This window comes from Populus alba, chromosome 17, assembly GCF_005239225.2.
Source record: "Populus alba chromosome 17, ASM523922v2, whole genome shotgun sequence".
In the NCBI taxonomy this organism is placed as follows: Eukaryota; Viridiplantae; Streptophyta; class Magnoliopsida; order Malpighiales; family Salicaceae; genus Populus; species Populus alba.
In genome coordinates this window covers 672,470-693,359 of record NC_133300.1, presented here as the reverse complement: position 1 = coordinate 693,359, position 20,890 = coordinate 672,470, and the positions used below count along the sequence as shown (strand labels likewise).

At 38.7% G+C, this 20,890-nt stretch overlaps 2 protein-coding genes across 2 annotated transcripts; one reads left to right on the top strand and one right to left on the bottom strand.

Moving 5' to 3' along the window:
* Positions 1-2,862: 2,862 nt before the first annotated feature.
* Positions 2,863-4,880, top strand: LOC118029645 (polygalacturonase). The gene is made up of 4 exons (XM_035033540.2): positions 2,863-3,326; positions 3,467-3,756; positions 4,035-4,263; positions 4,356-4,880. Exons 1-4 carry the CDS (start codon positions 2,892-2,894, stop codon positions 4,572-4,574), a joined length of 1,173 nt encoding a protein of 390 aa, XP_034889431.1. The 5' UTR covers positions 2,863-2,891; the 3' UTR covers positions 4,575-4,880.
* A 1,174-nt stretch (positions 4,881-6,054) lies between these two features.
* On the bottom strand, positions 6,055-19,299 carry LOC118029642 (polygalacturonase). The gene is made up of 4 exons (XM_035033537.1): positions 18,967-19,299; positions 7,020-7,118; positions 6,643-6,932; positions 6,055-6,508 (listed from the first exon to the last, which is right to left on the bottom strand). Exons 1-4 carry the CDS (start codon positions 19,297-19,299, stop codon positions 6,055-6,057), a joined length of 1,176 nt encoding a protein of 391 aa, XP_034889428.1.
* Between the last annotated feature and the right edge of the window lie 1,591 nt (positions 19,300-20,890).

Genomic DNA, 20,890 nt, shown 5'->3' with positions numbered 1-20,890 from the left:
AAGTTGCCAACCCGACCAACCATTTTCCTACACAAAACTAACAGTTCATTATTGATTCTTTGAAGCAATGGTTGGGATGCTTTCACGTCGATCCAAGGGCCAGGATTTGGCATTAAAAAAGACAAAGTGTCTCTCTTTCACCACCTATAAATAAATTTTATTTTCATTGCTCAGGGGTGGAGAAATTTGGGTCCAAAATCGACCAAAAAACCAACCTCTAACGCCCAGTTTCTACTGCCAAGAGAACCTCTCTCTCTCTCTCTCTCTCTCTCTCTCTCTACCGTGGCGTTCAGCCACCAACATCTCCACCACTACCGGTCTGTCCACCTTCATATCCACCAACCCATATCTTCATCAGAGGAGGATCAACCACAATGACTGTTGCCATCGTCAGCCGCCATCTTTGCCACCGCTTGCACCACGCTGCCCTTCACGCCAGCTAGACCACCATCATCGCAGGTTAGCCTTCCTCTCCCTTCTTCTTCTTCTTCTTCTTCTTCTTCTTCTTCCCCGCTGTTCACTGCATAAACAATAGGCTTGAATTATAATTCACGCCCACTGTTCATGCAACAGTGGGATTCGACCTAGATTTTTTTTTTGGGCTGGGTCCAACCCACTTATAAAAATAATATAAAAAAATATTTTTCGGGAAATTTGTGATTTTCCCGTGTATTTTGTTACTGAATTTTATTTAATATTAGTTTGTATTTCTATATCGTAAAGATACAAATGCGGTATTAAAATACCTGTTTTTCATCAAAACCTTTTTTTTTTTTTAAAAAATATTTTTGTTTTCATGCATACGGCCAAGTCTCTAAAAAAAAAAAAAATACATCATATTTTCATACAACAAAAATTCCAAAAATATGTATTAGCATGCATCTTGGCTTTAATAACTAGTTTATTAAAGTCATGAGAATTAGACCAATATTTCAAAACACCCAAAAAAATATTTTGTTTTCTTTTAATATCCGGGATTATGAATTTATTTGTAAAACGTACTCCCGATATTAAAAAGATAGTTTATTTATTTGACGTTAGCATGACTAGGTTTTTATCTGATAAGATAAGAATCTTCTTACCGAGAAATTTTTTTCTTAAACCATAGACAGATCACAAATTAGAAAACACGACAAGACCTTAATTGTTATCAGATAATAAAACAATGTAGCTTACCTTAGGTAATGCGTATTTGGAGTGCTAATATCTTCCCTTTACACAATCAGTTTCCGATCTCTAAGACCAATTAGGATTCCTAGTAATCAAAATATTAGGTGGTGACTCACATTCTATTTTTTTCACTGATAAAAAACAAGAATTCCTTGTCTTTCCATATTTGCCAAGATAGACACTCAACACATTGATGAGGGTGGTGGATGATCGCTGTAACGCCACACACGTGTAACAAGGAGTAAGAAAGGAAAGAAGAGGAAATGCAAGATCAGAAGAACAAAAAAAAAAGAATAAGAAAAGAAAAACAGCCTCTCTCTTTGTTTCTCTCGCTATTAACAATGGCATAATGCCACCGTTTGAAGACTCATTCTTCCACCATCGTTGCCAGTACCACCGCGAGCCATCACTAAGTTAGCATGAAGACATGCAAGCCTTACGTAAGAAACTGAAAATTAGTCAACCAACTATCATTTCACCGTACTTCACGATGTATAGATTAAAGGTACGAAGGATGTACATGTGCCTACGTTATATGCACAAATCTTAATTGGTTGACTAAAAGAAAAAGAAAAGGAAAAATGATATGTTTATTCCCAGACGAAAACGTATAATCGGGCTTTCATCTAATTAATGGATGTTACTCAATTCATCCTTGACTTTTTCTCCTTCGAAATTAATCATTAAAAAAAGAAGAAGAAAACAAGGATCTATTTGTTTTAAAAAATATTATAAATTTTAATGGCTGAAGTTAACCGGGGAAAAATGCTACGTTACTTCAGAAGTAATTAGTGATAATTACTAAACAGAGAAATAGAATATATAAAGAAGGAAAAAAAAAAAAAACTCTTTTTTAACTTAAAAGAGGATATTCTAATATTTTTATGATTCGAATGCGATTTTCTTCTTTTATCTTGTGTATAGAAAATAAAAATAAAGAAACTAATTTTTTAACTTAAAAGAAGATATTCTTTATATAATTGTAATTCAAATGCGATTTTTTCTTTTATGTTTGTGTATATTTTATCCAATGATATTTATTTTAAGAATAACATAACAATTTTCGGAAATAATAATAATCTACCAAAAGAAAGAAAGAGAATAGTATTAGTGCTAATTTGATAATTGATGATCGGAAATAGCTTGAAAAGAGGCAGCATTCCCGGCAGCAATTACTCACCCATCACGTGGAAAAGGAGGAGATGGCGGCTGTTCATCAACTTCATTGAGTCTTTAACTCTTACACACACACACATGCAACGCAGCATTCATAAAATATATACTTTCATTCATTAACAACTTAACATAAAAGTGCATGATCATATTGCCACTATCAACCAACTATTTAATCATGTTATCAATTACTTGTGGAACATCATAATTTACAATTAAACAGTTTGTGTGCTCAACAACTTATCACATGGGATGCGTTCATTTTTCTTCATCTAGACTCGTAACTTATAAGAATGCATGTGGCCGTACATATAATCACTATCAGTACATATGGAGACGTGCAAATTGTTAAAGTTCAAGATTGACATTTATTAAATTAATTTTAATTTGTAATCATCATTTGCAACAGCAATCCCTAGCTGCTACAATTTGGAGGAGTGGATACGAAACCACCATACACTCCTCCCTATAAATATTTTCCCTAACTGCCATTTTTTTAACCATCCAACTGAACTGCCTGGTTAGCTAGCTCATAATTTCTCTCTTCTATGGCTAAGTTTGTTGTTTCATATGTAGTACTCTCCCTTTTCTGCATTTTTCAGCAATCAAATGCAGCTTCTGCATCCTACAATGTGATCAAGTTTGGTGCAAAACCGGATGGCAAAACTGACTCAACGCAACCCTTTCTTAAGGCATGGTCAGCTGCATGTAGCTCAGCTTCTCCATCCACAATCTCTGTGCCTAAAGGAAGGTATTTGCTCAAGGCAACAGTGTTTAGAGGTCCATGCAAGAATAAAATTACGGTTAAGATAGATGGAACCCTTGTAGCTCCTGCAGATTATCGTGCTCTAGGCAACTCAGGGTACTGGATTTTGTTCATAAAAGTCAATCGAGTTTCTGTCTTTGGTGGCACCCTTGATGCTAAAGGTGCTGGCTTCTGGGCTTGCCGGAAATCTGGACAGAATTGCCCTGTCGGAGCTAGGGTAAGTGTGTGTGTGTGTGAGTTTACATATATACATACATACATTTGAAGTTTAAAATCAATTTAGTAATTTAACAAGTTGCATTATATATATTTTCAATTAATGCAGTCTATAACAATAGGATGAATTTGTTAATGCAGTCTATAACATTCAACTGGGCAAATGACATCCTGATTAGCGGCCTGACATCAATCAACAGTCAATCAATGCACCTTGTTATCAACAGTTGCAACAATGTTTTGGTCCGAAATGTAAGGGTAATTGCTCCAGACCAAAGCCCTAACACCGACGGTATTCACGTGCAAACATCGACCGGAGTTACAATCACCGGCAGCACACTTCAGACAGGAGATGACTGCATATCAATCGGTCCAAGCACCAGGAACATGCTCATGAGCAGCATTAAGTGTGGCCCTGGACATGGTATCAGGTAACCTATGTTTTCATCTTTAGTGTCCTCAAACAGATGAAATGTATTAAAAAATGATATAAACATATTTAGTTTAAGAGACTAAGAGACAAGAATATGGAGATAAATTCAGTATTTCTATGATGGTTTTCGACTAAAATTTATATTCTTTTGTGATAAAAAGATATGATAACATGTCTTGACTGTTTTAATTGCAAATTAAGAGTCCTAGCCAGTACAACACTGAAGTGGTTCTGATTGATTGACTGATTCATTTGTTGTACCTTAAATTTTTACAGCATTGGAAGTCTAGGCAAGGAATTCAACGAAGGTGGTGTAGAAAATATAACCTTAACAAATTCAATCTTCAGTGGATCAGACAATGGTGTACGGATAAAATCATGGGCTAGGCCCAGCAATGGATTTGTGAGGAACGTTGTGTTCCAAAACTTGATTATGAAAAATGTGAAGAACCCAGTTATCATTGACCAAAATTATTGCCCAAATAACCAGGGCTGTCCTGGTCAGGTGATTAATTACAGTATTTCAATTAGCTAACAAATTAGTGTACTTAATTCATATGATGGAATCTAATTAATTTGTTGTGTTTAATTTAATAGAGTTCTGGGGTGAAGATTAGTCAAGTGACATACAGGAACATACAAGGAACATCAGCATCACCAGAGGCAGTGACATTTGATTGCAGCCCCAGTAATCCTTGCAGGGGAATCAAATTACAAGACATAAAACTTACTTACATGAATACAGCAGCAACATCATCATGTAAGAACATAGGTGGAACCAGCAGTGGAGTGCTTATGCCTGAGAGTTGTGTATAGTAATTAGGATTGATTATTATCTTGATTATTTGGATTAGTGGGTGAAGGTGAAACACACCATATGTAAGCAGCTATAATTAAAGCTAACATGATTGAGTGTGGCAGTAAATCCCACTGATACAAATATTGTTGTTCAATTGTAGCCGTTGAATTTTGTATCAAAATATTGCATTCGGAGTGTCCTTGTATTTGTTAGAAATTCAAGGGTAGGAAACTGATTATGATTAAAAAATGTATTAGTACCCCTAGCACACCCTACATAAGATGTACTGCTTTGCGGTTTGATGTGGTTTAAAGGTTTTACAATTGTCTTGTTAGTGGTCTAAGGTTTAAGAAAAGTCTTCATTGGTAAAGAAATTTTGATCTTATCAAGTAAATAAATTCTAACATCAATTAATAAAATAAAACGAACAACTTTTTTAATATAAAAAATACATCTTACGTATAAGTTTGTAATCCTATTTATCAAAAGAAAAAACCAAAGGCTGGTGCATCTACATCGAGAAGAAGAAGAAAAAAACTACAGCAAACACTGTCCACTGCCGTAATAACCACTGTGAACCATCGTCAGCTTTCTCTCCACCGCCACCAGCAGCACCGGAGGTCAACCCTCCTGCCCTTCCCTTTCTTCTTCTTCTTCTTCTTCATTCCCTGGCTGCTCCACTATTTTGCATGAACAGTGGAGAGCTTCTCCACTATTCACTGAGCTGGATAGGCCTAGACCTAAAATGCATTGGACCGGGTCTGGCCCAGCCTAAAAAAATTTCAAAAAAGTTCAAAAAATCTTTTCAAAAAAATTTGTGATTATCCCATGTACTTTTCTATCAATTTTATGTAAATTGGTTTGTATTTTTATACTAGTTCCCGTGCCCATTCTCTGAGACAAATTAGGGTTTCTAGTAATAAAAAAACAAGGTGGTGACTTCCATTTTTTTTTTTCACTGATAAAAGAAAAGAATTTTTTATCTTCACATATTTGCTAGATAGGTACAATATATGAAAGTGAACGATCATCACGACGCTGTACACGTGCGGAAATATTAATGTTTATGTTGGAGAATAAATTCCAACAAAGTTTTACCTCAAAAGTATGTGAACTCTACTTTAATTTGATCTCAAATTGATGTGTCTATTAACCATTTTTAAAACAAAATTCCCAAAATGCTTTTCCAACAATATTAATGTTTATGTTGGAGAATAAATTCCCAAAATGTTCTTCCTAGTATACTAACTAATTGCAACCTTATTTATATAGACTTGTAAAAACAAAGGAATTGGAAAGAAAATAAAAGAAAGGAAAGAAAAAGAAAAAGAAGCCAATAATTGATAGAAATATTATTCTTCATGATTATTATATAAAAAAAATATTCTTCTTCTTGTACTTTATACATAACACATACATTATATCCAATCACATTCTTTGAGTTTATTAATGAATATAAATGAATTTGAATATGAAGAAAATAATTTACTTTGGTCTTCACAAACAACTCGGGGGAATCACTAGTCCCTTATTGCTCCCATTTGCGTTCTTACAAAACGATGTGGCAGCGGCTGATTTTTTGTAATACGTTAGCTTTATGTCTTCCAATTTGAGTCCTTTACATGGATTACTTGAGCTGCAAACAAAATTCATTGCTAATTGTGTGGCAGATGTTCCCTTTATGTTCTTATATGTCACTCCACTAATCTTCACTCCAGAGCTATGCTTAGGACAACCTCTGGCACTAGGGCAGTAGTTTTGATCAATGATGATTGGGTTATAGACATATTTCATGATAATGTTTTCAAAAACAACGTTTCGAGCATACCCTGTGCTTGGTCTTCCCCATGATTTTATCCTAACTCCGTTTTGAGTTCCCATGAAAACAACACTCGTTACCTTCACATCCTCCACACCACCTTCATTTTGATGTAGGGCTAGACTACCAATGCTGCAAGAGCATAAAGAATGTTTTATAAAGACGTTAGAATGAAAATTGTTTTTTTCTTTTGGAAGAAGCTTTGTCTCATTATGAATTAATCAATCAGGAAAAATAGAAAAAAATTGAAGTGAAAATCAATAGACCTTATTCCATGTCCAGGACCACAAGCAATGCGATGGATCCTCAAATTCTTGGAGCCAGGACCTATGGATATGCAATCATCTCCTGTCTGTATCACACTGTTGGTGATGGAAATTCCAGTTGAAGATTGCATGTGTATGCCGTCGGTGTTGGGACTCCAACTAGGGGCACTAATCTTCATGTTTTGAAGTGTAATGTTATGGCAATGGTCTATAGAAATGTGAAACATTTGACTGTTGATTGATGTTAATCCGCTAACCATGATGTTGCTAGAGGTCACAAATGACAGGGACTGCAACATTGATTAATCAAGAAATTAAAGACCTTTTGTTATCCATACCTCAATGATATGCAATTAGAATACTAATAAGTAGCATACCCTAGATCCTGGTGGACAATTGTTTCCAGCATTCCGGCAAGCCCAAAAGCTACCTCCTTTTGCATCAATAGTGCCACCATAAACAGTAACCCCGGTGACCTTTGTCGCACGTGTGCGGCGGCGCGGCGATCGTCCACCCCAACCCTTCGTGAGGGTGTGGTATGTTGTCTATTTGGCATGGAAAATATGGTGAGACAAGGAGTTCTTTGTCTCTAAGCTAAAAATGGACTGGGAGTCGCCACCTAGTATTCTGGTTACTAGGAACCTTAACTGGTCTTTAGAGATCGGGTACGGAGACTGGTTGCGTAAAGGGAAGGTGTTAGCACCCCAACTACGCCCTACCTAAGGTAGGCTGCATTGTTTTGTCTAATAAAATCTAAGTCATGTTGTGGTTTCCTATTGTCCAAAATATGCATTACATGTAATGTCATACCCCGGGTTCTATTGTCCAAACAAAAAAGAATTAAATATCCGGAATACGCATTACGTGTAATGTCATACCCCAAGTTCTATTGTCCAAAAAAAGAATTAAATATCCGGAATATGCATTACGTGTAAAGTCATACCCCGGATACTAAGAGACAAACGAAAATAAAATTTTTGTTGTTTTTGAAATATTGGTCAATATTCTCTTGACTTTAATAAACTGGTTATTAAAGCCAAAATGCATGCTAAAATATTTTTTTTTTGGTGTATGAAAAATACAATATGAATTTTTTAGCTTTGAGACACTTGGCCGTATGCACAAAAACATTTTTTTTCTCTTTTTTTAATTTTTTTTGTATTTTTGGAAGTTTTTTGACGAAAACCGGGTATTTTAATATCAGATTTTTGTATTTTTAACAACATAAAATACCACCCAATATTAATCAAAATGACATAAAAATTACGCGGAAAAATTATAAAATGCTAAAAAAATGTTTTTTGATTTTTTTTTTGAAATGGGCCGGGTCAGGCCCAAATACATGGGTTGGGCCGAACCTGGCCCAAATGCATGGGTTGGTTACTGTGCACATAGTAAACGGGTTACTGTGTGCACAGTAACCAGTGAATTAATTAGCCAGTTACTGTGCACATGCACAGTAACCGGGTAATTAATTTGCAGAACGTGCACATGCAAGAAGATGAACAGTAAAACGAGATAAGAGGTAGAGGGCTGACCTGTGGTGGCTGTCGTCGATGGTGGAGCTACTGGTGGGGACAGGAAGCGGCGCTGACAGTGGGGTGGCCGGCGGTGGCTCTGCGTTTTCCTTCTCTTTCTCCTCTGTTTTTTTTTCGTTCTTTCTCTGCTTCTTCTTCTTCTTCTTCTTCTTCGTTCTCCCTTCTTTCTCCTTTCCTTTCCTCTTCTCTCTCTTTCTCTCGGTCTCCTCCCTCCTCTTCTCTTCCTTCTCTCTCGGGTTTCTCCTCTCTTTGTCTCTCCCTTCTCTTCTCTTCCCTCTCTCTCCGGTTTTTCTTCTCCTCCTCTTTTGTTCGTCGTTCCTCCTCTATTTATAGAGCCAGTGAGCGTGGCTTTTCACTGTGGAGCCAGGGAGCGGGTCACGCGGCGGCTGGTCGGCCATTGGGCGCGACAGCAAGGCGCCACTCCCTTGATTTCGGCAGGGTGTGCGGCAGGTTTTTGGGAGCAGCCTGCAATCATTGGTGTGGGGCTCTAGCAGCACGCGGGAAGAGGAACAGTGTCAAAACGACACTGTTTGTTTTTTTGTTTTTTTTTAATTAATTAATTAATTTATTATTGTTATTATTATTATTTTTGTGGGGACCCAAAAATGGGTTACAACAGATGCCCCCTCTTTACAATGCTTACGAAGCAAAACTCCTCAATGTTTTGCATAGTAAGCTTTGTAAAGAAAAGAAAAAGAAAAATGATCTTATTATCTTGGGCGACATGCCCCTTTTGAAGAAAAGTGGTTTATTTTCAGGGGTGATCGGCCCACACAATACTCACTCTGGTCTATTTTCAAGGGCGACCGACCCACACATACTCAAAGTGGTCTATTTTCAGGGGCGACCGGCCCACACACTCACACTGGTCTGTTTTCCCGGGCGACCTGCCCACACATACTCAAAGTGGTCTATTTTCAGGGGCGACTTGCCCACAAAAAGTGGTCTATTTTCAGGGGCAACCGGCCCACACACTCACACTGGTCTGTTTTCACGGGCGACCTGCCCACACATACTCACTCTGGTCTATTTTCAGGGGCGACCGACCCACACTCTCACACTGGTCTGTTTTCAGGGGCGACCTGCCCACACATACTCACTCTGGTTTATTTTCACGGGCGACCTTCCCTTTTGATTGGGTTTACCTGAGATCCCATCTGGCAATCTAACAAGAACAAAAATCGGTGTGTAGCTCGGTCAACCTGAAATCCCATCTAGTGATTCCCTTTAACCAAAACCAAAATCCTTTCCAATTAGGTTAAACTGAGATCCCTTCGCCGATCCCCTTTAACCATAACCAAGGTCTTGTGTAGTTAGACTGAACTGAGATCCCTTCGCCGATCCCCTTCAACCAGAACCAAAATCCTTTCCAATTAGGTTAAACTGAGATCCCTTCGTCGATCCCCTTTAACCATAACCAAGGAATGTGTGGTTAGACTGAACTGAGATCCCTTCGTCGATCCCCTCTAACCAGAACCAAAATCCTTTCCAATTAGGTTAAACTGAGATCCTTTTGCCGATCCCTTTTAACCATAACCAAGGTCTGTGTGGTTGGGCTGAACTGAGATCCCTTCGTCGATCCCCTTCAACCAGAACCAAAATCCTTTTCAATTAGGTTAAACTGAGATCCCTTCGTCGATCCCCCTTTAATCATAACCAAGGTGTGTGTGGTTGGGCTGAACTGACATCCCTTCGCCGATCCTCTTCAACCATAACCAAAATCCTTTCCAATTAGGTTAAACTGAGATCCCTTCGTCGATCCCCTTTAACCATAACCAAGGTGTGTGTGGTTGGGCTGAACTGAAATCCCTTCGTCGATCCCCTTCAACCAGAACCAAAATCCTTTTTAATTAGGTTAAACTGAGATCCCTTCGTCGATCCCCTTTAACCATAACCAAGGTGTGTGTGGTTGGGCTGAACTGAAATCCCTTCGCCGATCCCCTTCAACCATAACCAAAATCCTTTCCAATTAGGTTAAACTGAGATCCCTTCGTCGATCCCCTTTAACCATAACCAAGGTGTGTGTGGTTGGGCTGAACTGAAATCCCTTCGCCGATCCCCTTCAACCATAACCAAAATCCTTTTCAATTAGGTTAAACTGAGATCCCTTCGTCGATCCCCTTTAACCATAACCAAGGTGTGTGTGGTTGGGCTGAACTGAGATCCCTTTGCCGATCCCTTTCAACCAGAACCAAAATCCTTTCCAATTAGGTTAAACTGAGATCCCTTCGTCGATCCCCTTTAACCATAACCAAGGTGTGTGTGGTTGGGCTGAACTGAGATCCCTTCGTCGATCCCCTTCAACCAGAACCAAAATCCTTTTCAATTAGGTTAAACTAAGATCCCTTCATCGATCCCCTTTAACCATAACCAAGGTGTGTGTGGTTGGGCTGAACTGAGATCCCTTCGCCGATCCCCTTCAACCAGAACCAAAATCCTTTCCAATTAGGTTAAACTGAGATCCCTTCGTCGATCCCCTTCAACCAGAACCAAAATCCTTTTCAATTAGGTTAAACTAAGATCCCTTCATCGATCCCCTTTAACCATAACCAAGGTGTGTGTGGTTGGGCTGAACTGAGATCCCTTCGCCGATCCCCTTCAACCAGAACCAAAATCCTTTCCAATTAGGTTAAACTGAGATCCCTTCGTCGATCCCCTTTAACCATAACCAAGATGTGTGTGGTTGGGCTGAACTGAGATCCCTTCGCCGATCCCCTTCAACCAGAACCAAAATCCTTTCCAATTAGGTTAAACTGAGATCCCTTCGTCGATCCCCTTTAACCATAACCAAGGAATGTGTAGGGTTGGGTTAGACTGAGATTCCTTTCAGCAATCCCCTCTAACCAGAACCAAAATCCTTTCCAATTAGGTTAGACTGAGATCCCTTCGTCGATCCCCTTTAACCATAACCAAGGAATGTGTAGGGTTGGGTTAGACTGAGATTCCTTTCGGCAATCCCCTCTAACCAGAACCAAAATCCTTTCCAATTAGGTTAAACTGAGATTCCTTCGTCGATCCCCTTTAACCATAACCAAGGAATGTGTGGTTGAGCTGAACTGAGATCCCTTCTTCGATCTCCTTCAACCAGAACCAAAATCCTTTCCAATTAGGTTAAACTGAGATCCCTTCGACGATCCCCTTTAACCATAACCAAGGTGTGTGTGGTTGGGCTGAACTGAGATCACTTCGCCGATCCCCTTCAACCAGAACCAAAATCCGTGTGTAGCTCGATCAACCTGAAATCCCATCTGGTGATTCCCTTTAACCAAAGCTATATGAGATCCCATCTGGCGACCTCATTCAACTGGAACAAAAGAATGTGTAAAAAGTGGTCTCATTATAATGGGTGACCTACCCAAGTGGAAAGGAGGAAGAGTGGTCTCATTCTTATGGGTGACCTACCCAGGAGGAAAAATATGAAGTGTGGTCTCATTGTAATGGGTGACCTACCCAGATGGAAAAAATATGATGAAGTGGTCTCGTTGTGATGGGCGACCTACCCAAATAGAAAGAATGTGAAGTGCGGTCTCATTGTAATGGGTGACCTACCCAAAAATGGAAAAAATATGAAGTGTGGTCTCATTGTAATGGGTGACCTACCCAGATGGAAAAAATATGATGAAAGGCAGTCTCATTGTCATGGGTGACCTACCCGTGTGGAAAGAATATGAAAAAGCGTGGTCTCATTGTCATGGGTGACCAACCCAAATGGAAGATGTGATATGACAAGTGTGAAAAATAGGACTTACCTGGCGAAGTCCTGAGGGGATGACAGAAGAAGGGCTGCAAAACTTGGTGCTTCCTGATAATTCCCAATCATAGGGTTTGAAAACTCAGTGTTCTCTGACTGCCAGGGTGATCTTTTCATTTCTTTAGGATTTCCCTAATGGTAGGGTTCATCCCATCTTCCCTTTTATTCCATGATCAAAACTGATTCTTTATTATCATCACCACAATGCTTCTTTCTTTTTTTCACCATCTTGCTGGACCTCATTAAGGATTTTCCTGTAACGATTCAAAAATATATGCAAATGTTTGGTTAGATGACATGCATGTATCCTTACCTGATTTGAAATATAGGTCCCCCCCTCTTTGATGCTCCATCTTCATAGGGTGCCTTTGTTTGCATTCCAATGCTTTCCTTGTTCTTCCGATGTATTGGCTCATTCATGTGCTAGCCATCCACTCAGCTGTAAATGCAGTGCCCATCCCGGGCTGTCTTCGACAATTACTGCTTGCATCGTTCATCAAGCTTGACCTTGCCCCCAAGTGTGGTACTGCTTGATTCATCATGAAGGATTTTCTCTCCTGGCTTCTTCTGAGAATTATCCTCTGATTGATTGTGTGCATCATGCCAATACCCATCAAGATTGTTAATCCGTCATGAACTTGCCTCTAGTTGAAACAGTACTCTTCAAGTACATCTTATCATCAGCCTTCTTGGAACTCATTCAGTCATCCAGTCATGCATCTCATAGCTTGCAGTACAAAGGCTCATGGTTGTATGCTCAGTGCTCTTCTCATAGATTCCTTTCAACTCTTCTAATCAGATTGTGAAAAGAAATGTCTTAGCCTCATCAATGATGCTGCTTTTATCACCCATACTCATGTGGTGAAGTGCTTATCTGGCTTCAAAACAAATTGCCCCGCACAGCCAGTCTTTGGGGTGGGTGCCTTTCTGACATTCATTCAATGCAGTTACGTGGTAACGTCTGTCGATAACCATGTTTCAAAGGATGACAATATGAGATTGTCCTTCAAGTGCAGCAATGTTCCACAATCAGTCCTGGTGGTGCATATGTTCGATGTTCATTCAAATGCACTCACTCGATAACATCTGTCAGGAGTCATAGCCATGTTTCAGAGGGTGACCCAAGATGAAGATATGAAAATATCCTTCAAGTGCAGTGTTGCTCATCAATTGCTGTTGAAGTTTACTAAATCATGGATTGTCTTTGAACAACATTGCCCCTAGTTGATCTGAACATGCTCATTCTTCTGTTTACAACCAAATGGCTTTTGTGAATGCCAGGGATGACTTTGATGGACTTTGATGACTCATCATGTGATTCTTTCTTTGCCCCCAGCTGATCTGGATACTGTTTGTTTTCCTTCTTAAGGTCCACTGTATTGCCCCCAGCTGCTCAACTTTTCAAGGAGTGTCGAGGACTTCAATGTCATTTCTATTAACAATTTTGCATACTCAATCATTGTTCTTCTGTGTTTGATAATCTTTCTTGTTTTGGAATCAACTCTCATATTTCAAAGATCATGTCTATTCAAAGTCTAGTTTGTTGAAATGAAATCAGAGATGTCCTTTTTGAAAATCTTTTGAAAATCAAGCTTTTTGATCAAAGACCCAACACACGTTATTCGAAATACACAGTCCTTTGATTGGCATGCATTTTAAAAACAGAAATTGACCCAATGTAGGATTGAAATGGCTTTTTCCATGGTTCTTTGTATCCATTTTAGACTCGGATTTTGGGTATATCTTTTGATGGTCTGTGATAAGGTGACATTTTTATGAACTTCAAAAGCAAGGCACCCAAGTCAACACTTAGGCTTTATCAAGAAAGATTATTTCTTTTCTTAGCACTTGTTTTATCAGCATGCATAATAACCAATAGCTTAATTCATGAAGTCACGACCCTTATGGAAAAGCTCTTCAAGTTTTGAGAGCGCCATTTATCGGTTCAAATTGCTTGCTTGATTAAAAAGGGCTTTTAAAAGCACGTAATGCAGGTTATGGCTCATGGCTATGAAAGAAAGGAATCTCAAAGGCTCAAAAGGTGTTTGAGGGTTTCAAAGACCTAGGATCAACATCAACTGTTCATCAACTCTTTTCTATTATTGTCTTTGTAGAGGAAACGACATATAACCTTGTTAACCTCAAAGTTCAGATTTTTCTTAACATAAGTCATAATGCAAATCCACCTTTCCTTGATGAATAACCAACCTTAATCATCTGATAACATCATAGGCTTTATAATGGACACCAAAAGTCACGTTTACAACTTAGTCTTTTTTCTGGTATTGGCTTTTGTTGTGTCTTTCCTTGATTGAAATTTCTTTTGCTTTTCATAGACTTGATAGGCGTTCTCCTTCCTTTATCTTTGACTTATCTTTAAGTGAAGGCAATTTCAACTCTTTTTTCGTTCTTTTTTTTTTTTCATAGCATTCCTCAAAACTTTCTTACATGCCCCCAGTCTATGTGTCTTCTTCTAGCTCTCTCTCAATCATTGGACTTTTGTTCTAAGCCTTCCTCTTTATCCATTAATCATATCAATGTCTTCAAAATATCTCTCATTTGCCCCCAGTGTGGGGTGTGATCCTAGTCAGGGTTTTCATGAAAAGATATTTTATCCAGCTCAAAATGGGACTACAAAGGGATATAATCTTTAGAAAGTGAAGGGAATATCAAAGATGGCCTTTTCTCATTTCAAGTAAGGTCGGTTAAAACCGATAAATTTTGACCTCATCTAGTGTAATGATTTGGACTTGTAAGAGTCATGATTCACGAGTCCATAACTACCGAATCCACTACATGTCATTATGCATACTGCTAAAACTTAGCTATATGATGTGTGGTTCAATTTTGTGTATGAGCTCAAAATATGTTTGGTCACCTCATGTCATTTCAAACAAGAATTGAGTCATTTCTGAAATCAAAACACTTTTAATCTTCAGGTTTGATTAGCCTTTATCGCATGTTGGAGTTTGATCAAAATATTTTGTCAGAATAAAATGCTAAACATCTGTTGATTTCAAAACAACAAAGAGACAAAAGCAAGACATGTTTCGTTGAAGGATGAGATGTGATCCCAAAACAAAATGCAGAATTCCATAACAATATGATTGACTGTTCATCTCCATTCTTGAATCAACTTTTCTGGCAATATCTGTGTTTTTCCAAGCACTTTCGATCACCTGTCATTTTGATGATGTTCGGGGGACAATATAGCCAATGACACCCTCCTTTGCAAGCTCCACTTGTCCCTTGCTCACCAACTTTGAGACTTGCTTCTTGAAATTCTTGCAACTGTTGAATTGAAATGGTTGAGGACCCCACCATGACATCACATCTCTTGTCTGGACTAAACCACCCAGAAAATGGTGGTTGCATGGGATTTGTCGGAGTCAGGTAAAAGTTTGGAATCTGGCAGATGCAGGTCGACAAACTTAAGCAGCAGAGGAATGTCAAACTTGGCAAAGACATTTGAGCAATTAATGCTACCGTGAGACCTGGCTAGACCACATAATTAAGGTTTCACACTGTCAAAGTCATCTCTTGATTCACCTCTCATCATGGTTCTGGAATCCATGGCAGATCCTTCAATCTTTCCTCTCTTCATAGCTTGTTCAATCCTTCGGCAAATCCTCACAACATCATTTCAATCTTCCAATGTTGTTGTGGTTTTAGGATTGTTGGAAACCCGTCAATATCTAGGTAATCCATGCAGTGCGCAAAAACAAAAATGTATGGAATCATATATTGTCAAAATTGGAAGAGAAACTGATGAATCCACAACTCCTCTATTTTCTCTTTAATTCCTCATTGACGGTGCAGCAAACAGCCACTTTTGCGTTTTAATGCCAATACTGGTAGGAGAAAATTGTGGACAATCTGAAACCACTGCATCCCTTCTTGGATTTCCCAATTACAAATCCTCAAGTAGATTCCTGCCGAGAGATCTCTGCAACGTTGAAGTTTGATGTCTGCTCTATGTTTTCAAACCAAATCTGGCTCTTCAACATGCTACAATTTCTTCGTGCTGAAATTGACGAGAGAAATATTTATAGCATATGTAATTAGTAGATCCTCTCTTGCACTCTCAACTTGCAGCATCATAAACAGATTTTTGTAGAGAGAGCTCTGCCACGTTGAAGTTCGACGACTACTCATATTTTCAGACCAGGCCTGACTCCTTTGCCTAGTACAATGTTTTGCTCGTGCCACACGTAGAAGTTCAGTATCTGATCATGATTTTTCAGACTAACACCTTGTGCTGCTGAATTGGAATTGAGCTCATAATTGGGGTAACTTCAAAGTAGACTAATGCACCATGAACAGGAGACTAGTAGTCGTTTGGTTCTATTAGATGATGTGGAGGCGATGAACACTTAACAGTACAACTGGACAAGAATCAGAGTTGTCATTAGTTGATGACTGAAGGCATTGTTGCTGTTGTTTATGACTGAAAAGGAGAGATACAGCTTCACTTGGACGTGGACAAACATTGTTCCCACAGAAGACTGTGCAGACATTCTCTTTCCATTTAAATACTCAACACTTATTCAAGCAAATCTGAGTCTAGCTATTTCACCTTTGAGGCTCTCAACCTTAATCTGATAATGAGCCTCTATCCGACACCTTTCTTCACTTCCATCATCTTTCTTCAATCACATGCAACACAGCTTGTGCGGGGGACCTACCTTTCAACCCGGTACATGCATGATAAATTTATGAATATGTAATCTATATGATGAACTCGCCCTTCGAGAGGTGACAATATGGTCGTAACTCTTGTATGATGGAACAAGAATCATGATTTTTGCCCAAACTCTACAATGACAATTTTCGGAGTGACGGCCAATGTGTCACCCACAAGTCTTGAGTTCAAGATGCTTGCTCGGATGCAAAACAAATATTTACGGAGCATACATCCTACAGGCAGGTTCTAATCTTTTTAAGTGAGACAAAAGGTAGGTTTACTATTCGGTCTCTAAAAAGGGTCTCTTGTTGTCCCAGTGATTACCCTCTTGAAGGCAATATAGGGGCCAGTAGGCAGTGAGATGGCACATGTCCAACTTTTACCAATCTTGGCACTCAACGAAGAGTTGGGGTTTACACAAACTTAAACCTTGACTAAAAGTCGTAAGGTAAGCTGCTAGTCCCCCTCCTAACCTGAAGCTTGTGTGTGCTTTAAAAATTACACTATGTGATGCATGAGATAAATATGTACAGAAATTAAAACGCGCAACTAAATATGAACAAATATATAGAAAATACATATTTAAAAATAAACAAGCAAACCACAACAATAAAACACAATCATCAGACAAAAACAAAGCTTAGTCCACAAAGTCCCCAGCGGAGTCGCCATTCTGTCGCACGTGTGCGGCGGCGCGGCGATCGTCCACCCCAACCCTTCGTGAGGGTGTGGTATGTTGTCTATTTGGCATGGAAAATATGGTGAGACAAGGAGTTCTTTGTCTCTAAGCTAAAAATGGACTGGGAGTCGCCACCTAGTATTCTGGTTACTAGGAACCTTAACTGGTCTTTAGAGATCGGGTACGGAGACTGGTTGCGTAAAGGGAAGGTGTTAGCACCCCAACTACGCCCTACCTAAGGTAGGCTGCATTGTTTTGTCTAATAAAATCTAAGTCATGTTGTGGTTTCCTATTGTCCAAAATATGCATTACATGTAATGTCATACCCCGGGTTCTATTGTCCAAACAAAAAAGAATTAAATATCCGGAATACGCATTACGTGTAATGTCATACCCCAAGTTCTATTGTCCAAAAAAAGAATTAAATATCCGGAATATGCATTACGTGTAAAGTCATACCCCGGATACTAAGAGACAAACGAAAATAAAATTTTTGTTGTTTTTGAAATATTGGTCAATATTCTCTTGACTTTAATAAACTGGTTATTAAAGCCAAAATGCATGCTAAAATATTTTTTTTTGGTGTATGAAAAATACAATATGAATTTTTTAGCTTTGAGACACTTGGCCGTATGCACAAAAACATTTTTTTCTCTTTTTTTAATTTTTTTTGTATTTTTGGAAGTTTTTTGACGAAAACCGGGTATTTTAATATCAGATTTTTGTATTTTTAACAACATAAAATACCACCCAATATTAATCAAAATGACATAAAAATTACGCGGAAAAATTATAAAATGCTAAAAAAATGTTTTTTGATTTTTTTTTTGAAATGGGCCGGGTCAGGCCCAAATACATGGGTTGGGCCGAACCTGGCCCAAATGCATGGGTTGGTTACTGTGCACATAGTAAACGGGTTACTGTGTGCACAGTAACCAGTGAATTAATTAGCCAGTTACTGTGCACATGCACAGTAACCGGGTAATTAATTTGCAGAACGTGCACATGCAAGAAGATGAACAGTAAAACGAGATAAGAGGTAGAGGGCTGACCTGTGGTGGCTGTCGTCGATGGTGGAGCTACTGGTGGGGACAGGAAGCGGCGCTGACAGTGGGGTGGCCGGCGGTGGCTCTGCGTTTTCCTTCTCTTTCTCCTCTGTTTTTTTTCGTTCTTCTCTGCTTCTTCTTCTTCTTCTTCTTCTTCGTTCTCCCTTCTTTCTCCTTTCCTTTCCTCTTCTCTCTCTTTCTCTCGGTCTCCTCCCTCCTCTTCTCTTCCTTCTCTCTCGGGTTTCTCCTCTCTTTGTCTCTCCCTTCTCTTCTCTTCCCTCTCTCTCCGGTTTTTCTTCTCCTCCTCTTTTGTTCGTCGTTCCTCCTCTATTTATAGAGCCAGTGAGCGTGGCTTTTCACTGTGGAGCCAGGGAGCGGGTCACGCGGCGGCTGGTCGGCCATTGGGCGCGACAGCAAGGCGCCACTCCCTTGATTTCGGCAGGGTGTGCGGCAGGTTTTTGGGAGCAGCCTGCAATCATTGGTGTGGGGCTCTAGCAGCACGCGGGAAGAGGAACAGTGTCAAAACGACACTGTTTGTTTTTTTGTTTTTTTTTTTAATTAATTAATTAATTTATTATTGTTATTATTATTATTTTTGTGGGGATCCAAAAATGGGTTACAACAACCTTGTAGAACAAAATCCAAAATCCAGAATTGCCGAAAACCCAGTAATTTGATGGTGCCACAATTGTTCCATCAATGGAGAACAATATTTTATTCTTGCATGGACCACCAAACACTACAGGTTTGATCAAGAAACTCCCCTGAGGAACATATACCATGGCTGGCCATGTTGAGCTACATGCTAACGTCCATGCCTTCGTAAATGCTTCGGTAGAATCGACCTTGCCGTCTGGCTTCGCTCCAAGTTTGACGACATTGTAGACCACATTTGATGCTTGGTAGGAGGCTGCAAATAAGAGGAAAAGAACACAATATAGTAGTATTATCTTCACCATCGTTACGGTTTCAATTTCAAGAAATGATGAAAAGGAGATATTGGAATTAGATGACCACAATATATATTTAAAGCCATTTATATATATATGGTTTCGGACTAGCTAGCTAGCATACGAATTAAATATTGTTGTCGTACAAAACAAGTGAAATTGCATGTTCCACTCATGTTGTCATGTACTTAACGTAATTTGTGTTATGTACGGTGTCAATGAGTTGTTTCTATAATTTCTTAAGCTAATATCTGTAAATGCTTAAGGATTAATTCAATGAGATTAGGCCTCTGGTATGTCGTTTATTAACTAGATATTTGAGGAGAACAACTTATGCCCATGTTTTGATATGCATCAAAATATGATCATAACGTCTAGTTTTTCATTTTCTTGCATGTATAAACTATATAAGAAGATGGGTAATTTGCTTTGCAATTGGAGTTTCTGGTTGATTGGCCAGGTGTTTAAATATTTGCTTGGGTGGCTTACAAAAAAGGCATGCATGTTCTTCTTGAGTATGGAGCACTCGTTCATGTTAATTCAGCCATGTGAGACGTACGTGTAGGAATAGTGGAGAAGAATTAATTATGTGGGAAATTGGATAATGTTTTGGGTTATAAGATATAATTGCTCAAAATTGCTGTACTATGGAGCTAATCTTAGAAATCAAGAGAGCATTAAATTTTAAGAATGTCACTTAAGTAATTAATTCGGTGCAATAAAGCTAGTCAGCTGGTCCATTTCTACAAGTGAGTTTTACATCTTCCAATGGAATCACTGTTAGTCTCAGATCATTAAGAATTCATGTTACCTGACCAGGACAATCTTTATTTTCATGGCAGTAATTTTGATCAATGAAAATTGGATTTTGGACATTGTTCATAGCAACAAGTTGGGAAAGAATGTCTCTGGCAAAACCATTACTAGGTCTCCCCCAAGACTTTGTTCTTGAACCATTTTGGCTACCTGCGAGTGTAGCATTTTTAACCATATCATTTTGCACACCAGGCTCTTCAAGATCCTTGCCTAGACTCCCATTGCTCCGTTTAATGACAAAAAATCTTGTTATAGTTACCACAGTAATTTTCAAAGAAATGTTTGTGAGTTAATTATGAGTTTGCAGTCTAGCTATCACCCATGCCCCTCCTCTCCCTTACAGATATCAGCTTCGAGTCTCTCCTTTATAATCCAAAGAAAACAAATAACAAATGTATATAAAATTGTGGGTTTTCGGCTACCAAAATGGTTTCTGTCAAGGGTTTCATGAGATGAGAATAGCTTCATGAAGGTTTTTAAAAGTCTCGATATTGTATTAAAAACCAGATTTGAACCAAGAAAAACTATTTTTTTTAGGTATTTGGAGTTGATTGAATGATTTATGGATGTTATAAGGGTCTTGATGTAAGGTGTTTTTAGGTTGAAATAACTTGAAAATTAGGTTTTCTGTTTTTGCTAAAAGACTAGTTGCACAATTTCAGCTTCTAGATGGTATGTTGTCTATCTTGGCGGGCGATGTGTCACCGACTTAAATTTTTTCTCAAAAAAATAAGAGTTTTTTTTAAAAAATTAATAAAAAATAAAAATAGATTAAAGCTCGCAG

Excerpts from the sequence above, each read along its gene's own strand:
- LOC118029642 (XM_035033537.1), bottom strand. The coding sequence starts at position 19,299 with ATGGTGAAGATAATACTACTATATTGTGTTCTTTTCCTCTTATTTGCA. Across the intron at positions 7,119-18,966 it reads TTTGGATTTTGTTCTACAAG|GTCACCGGGGTTACTGTTTA; the intron begins GTTGTTGTAACC and ends CGTGCGACAAAG. Across the intron at positions 6,933-7,019 it reads ATTGTCCACCAGGATCTAGG|TCCCTGTCATTTGTGACCTC; the intron begins GTATGCTACTTA and ends TCAATGTTGCAG.
- LOC118029645 (XM_035033540.2), top strand. The coding sequence starts at position 2,892 with ATGGCTAAGTTTGTTGTTTCATATGTAGTACTCTCCCTTTTCTGCATT. Across the intron at positions 3,327-3,466 it reads ATTGCCCTGTCGGAGCTAGG|TCTATAACATTCAACTGGGC; the intron begins GTAAGTGTGTGT and ends TTGTTAATGCAG. Across the intron at positions 3,757-4,034 it reads GGCCCTGGACATGGTATCAG|CATTGGAAGTCTAGGCAAGG; the intron begins GTAACCTATGTT and ends AAATTTTTACAG.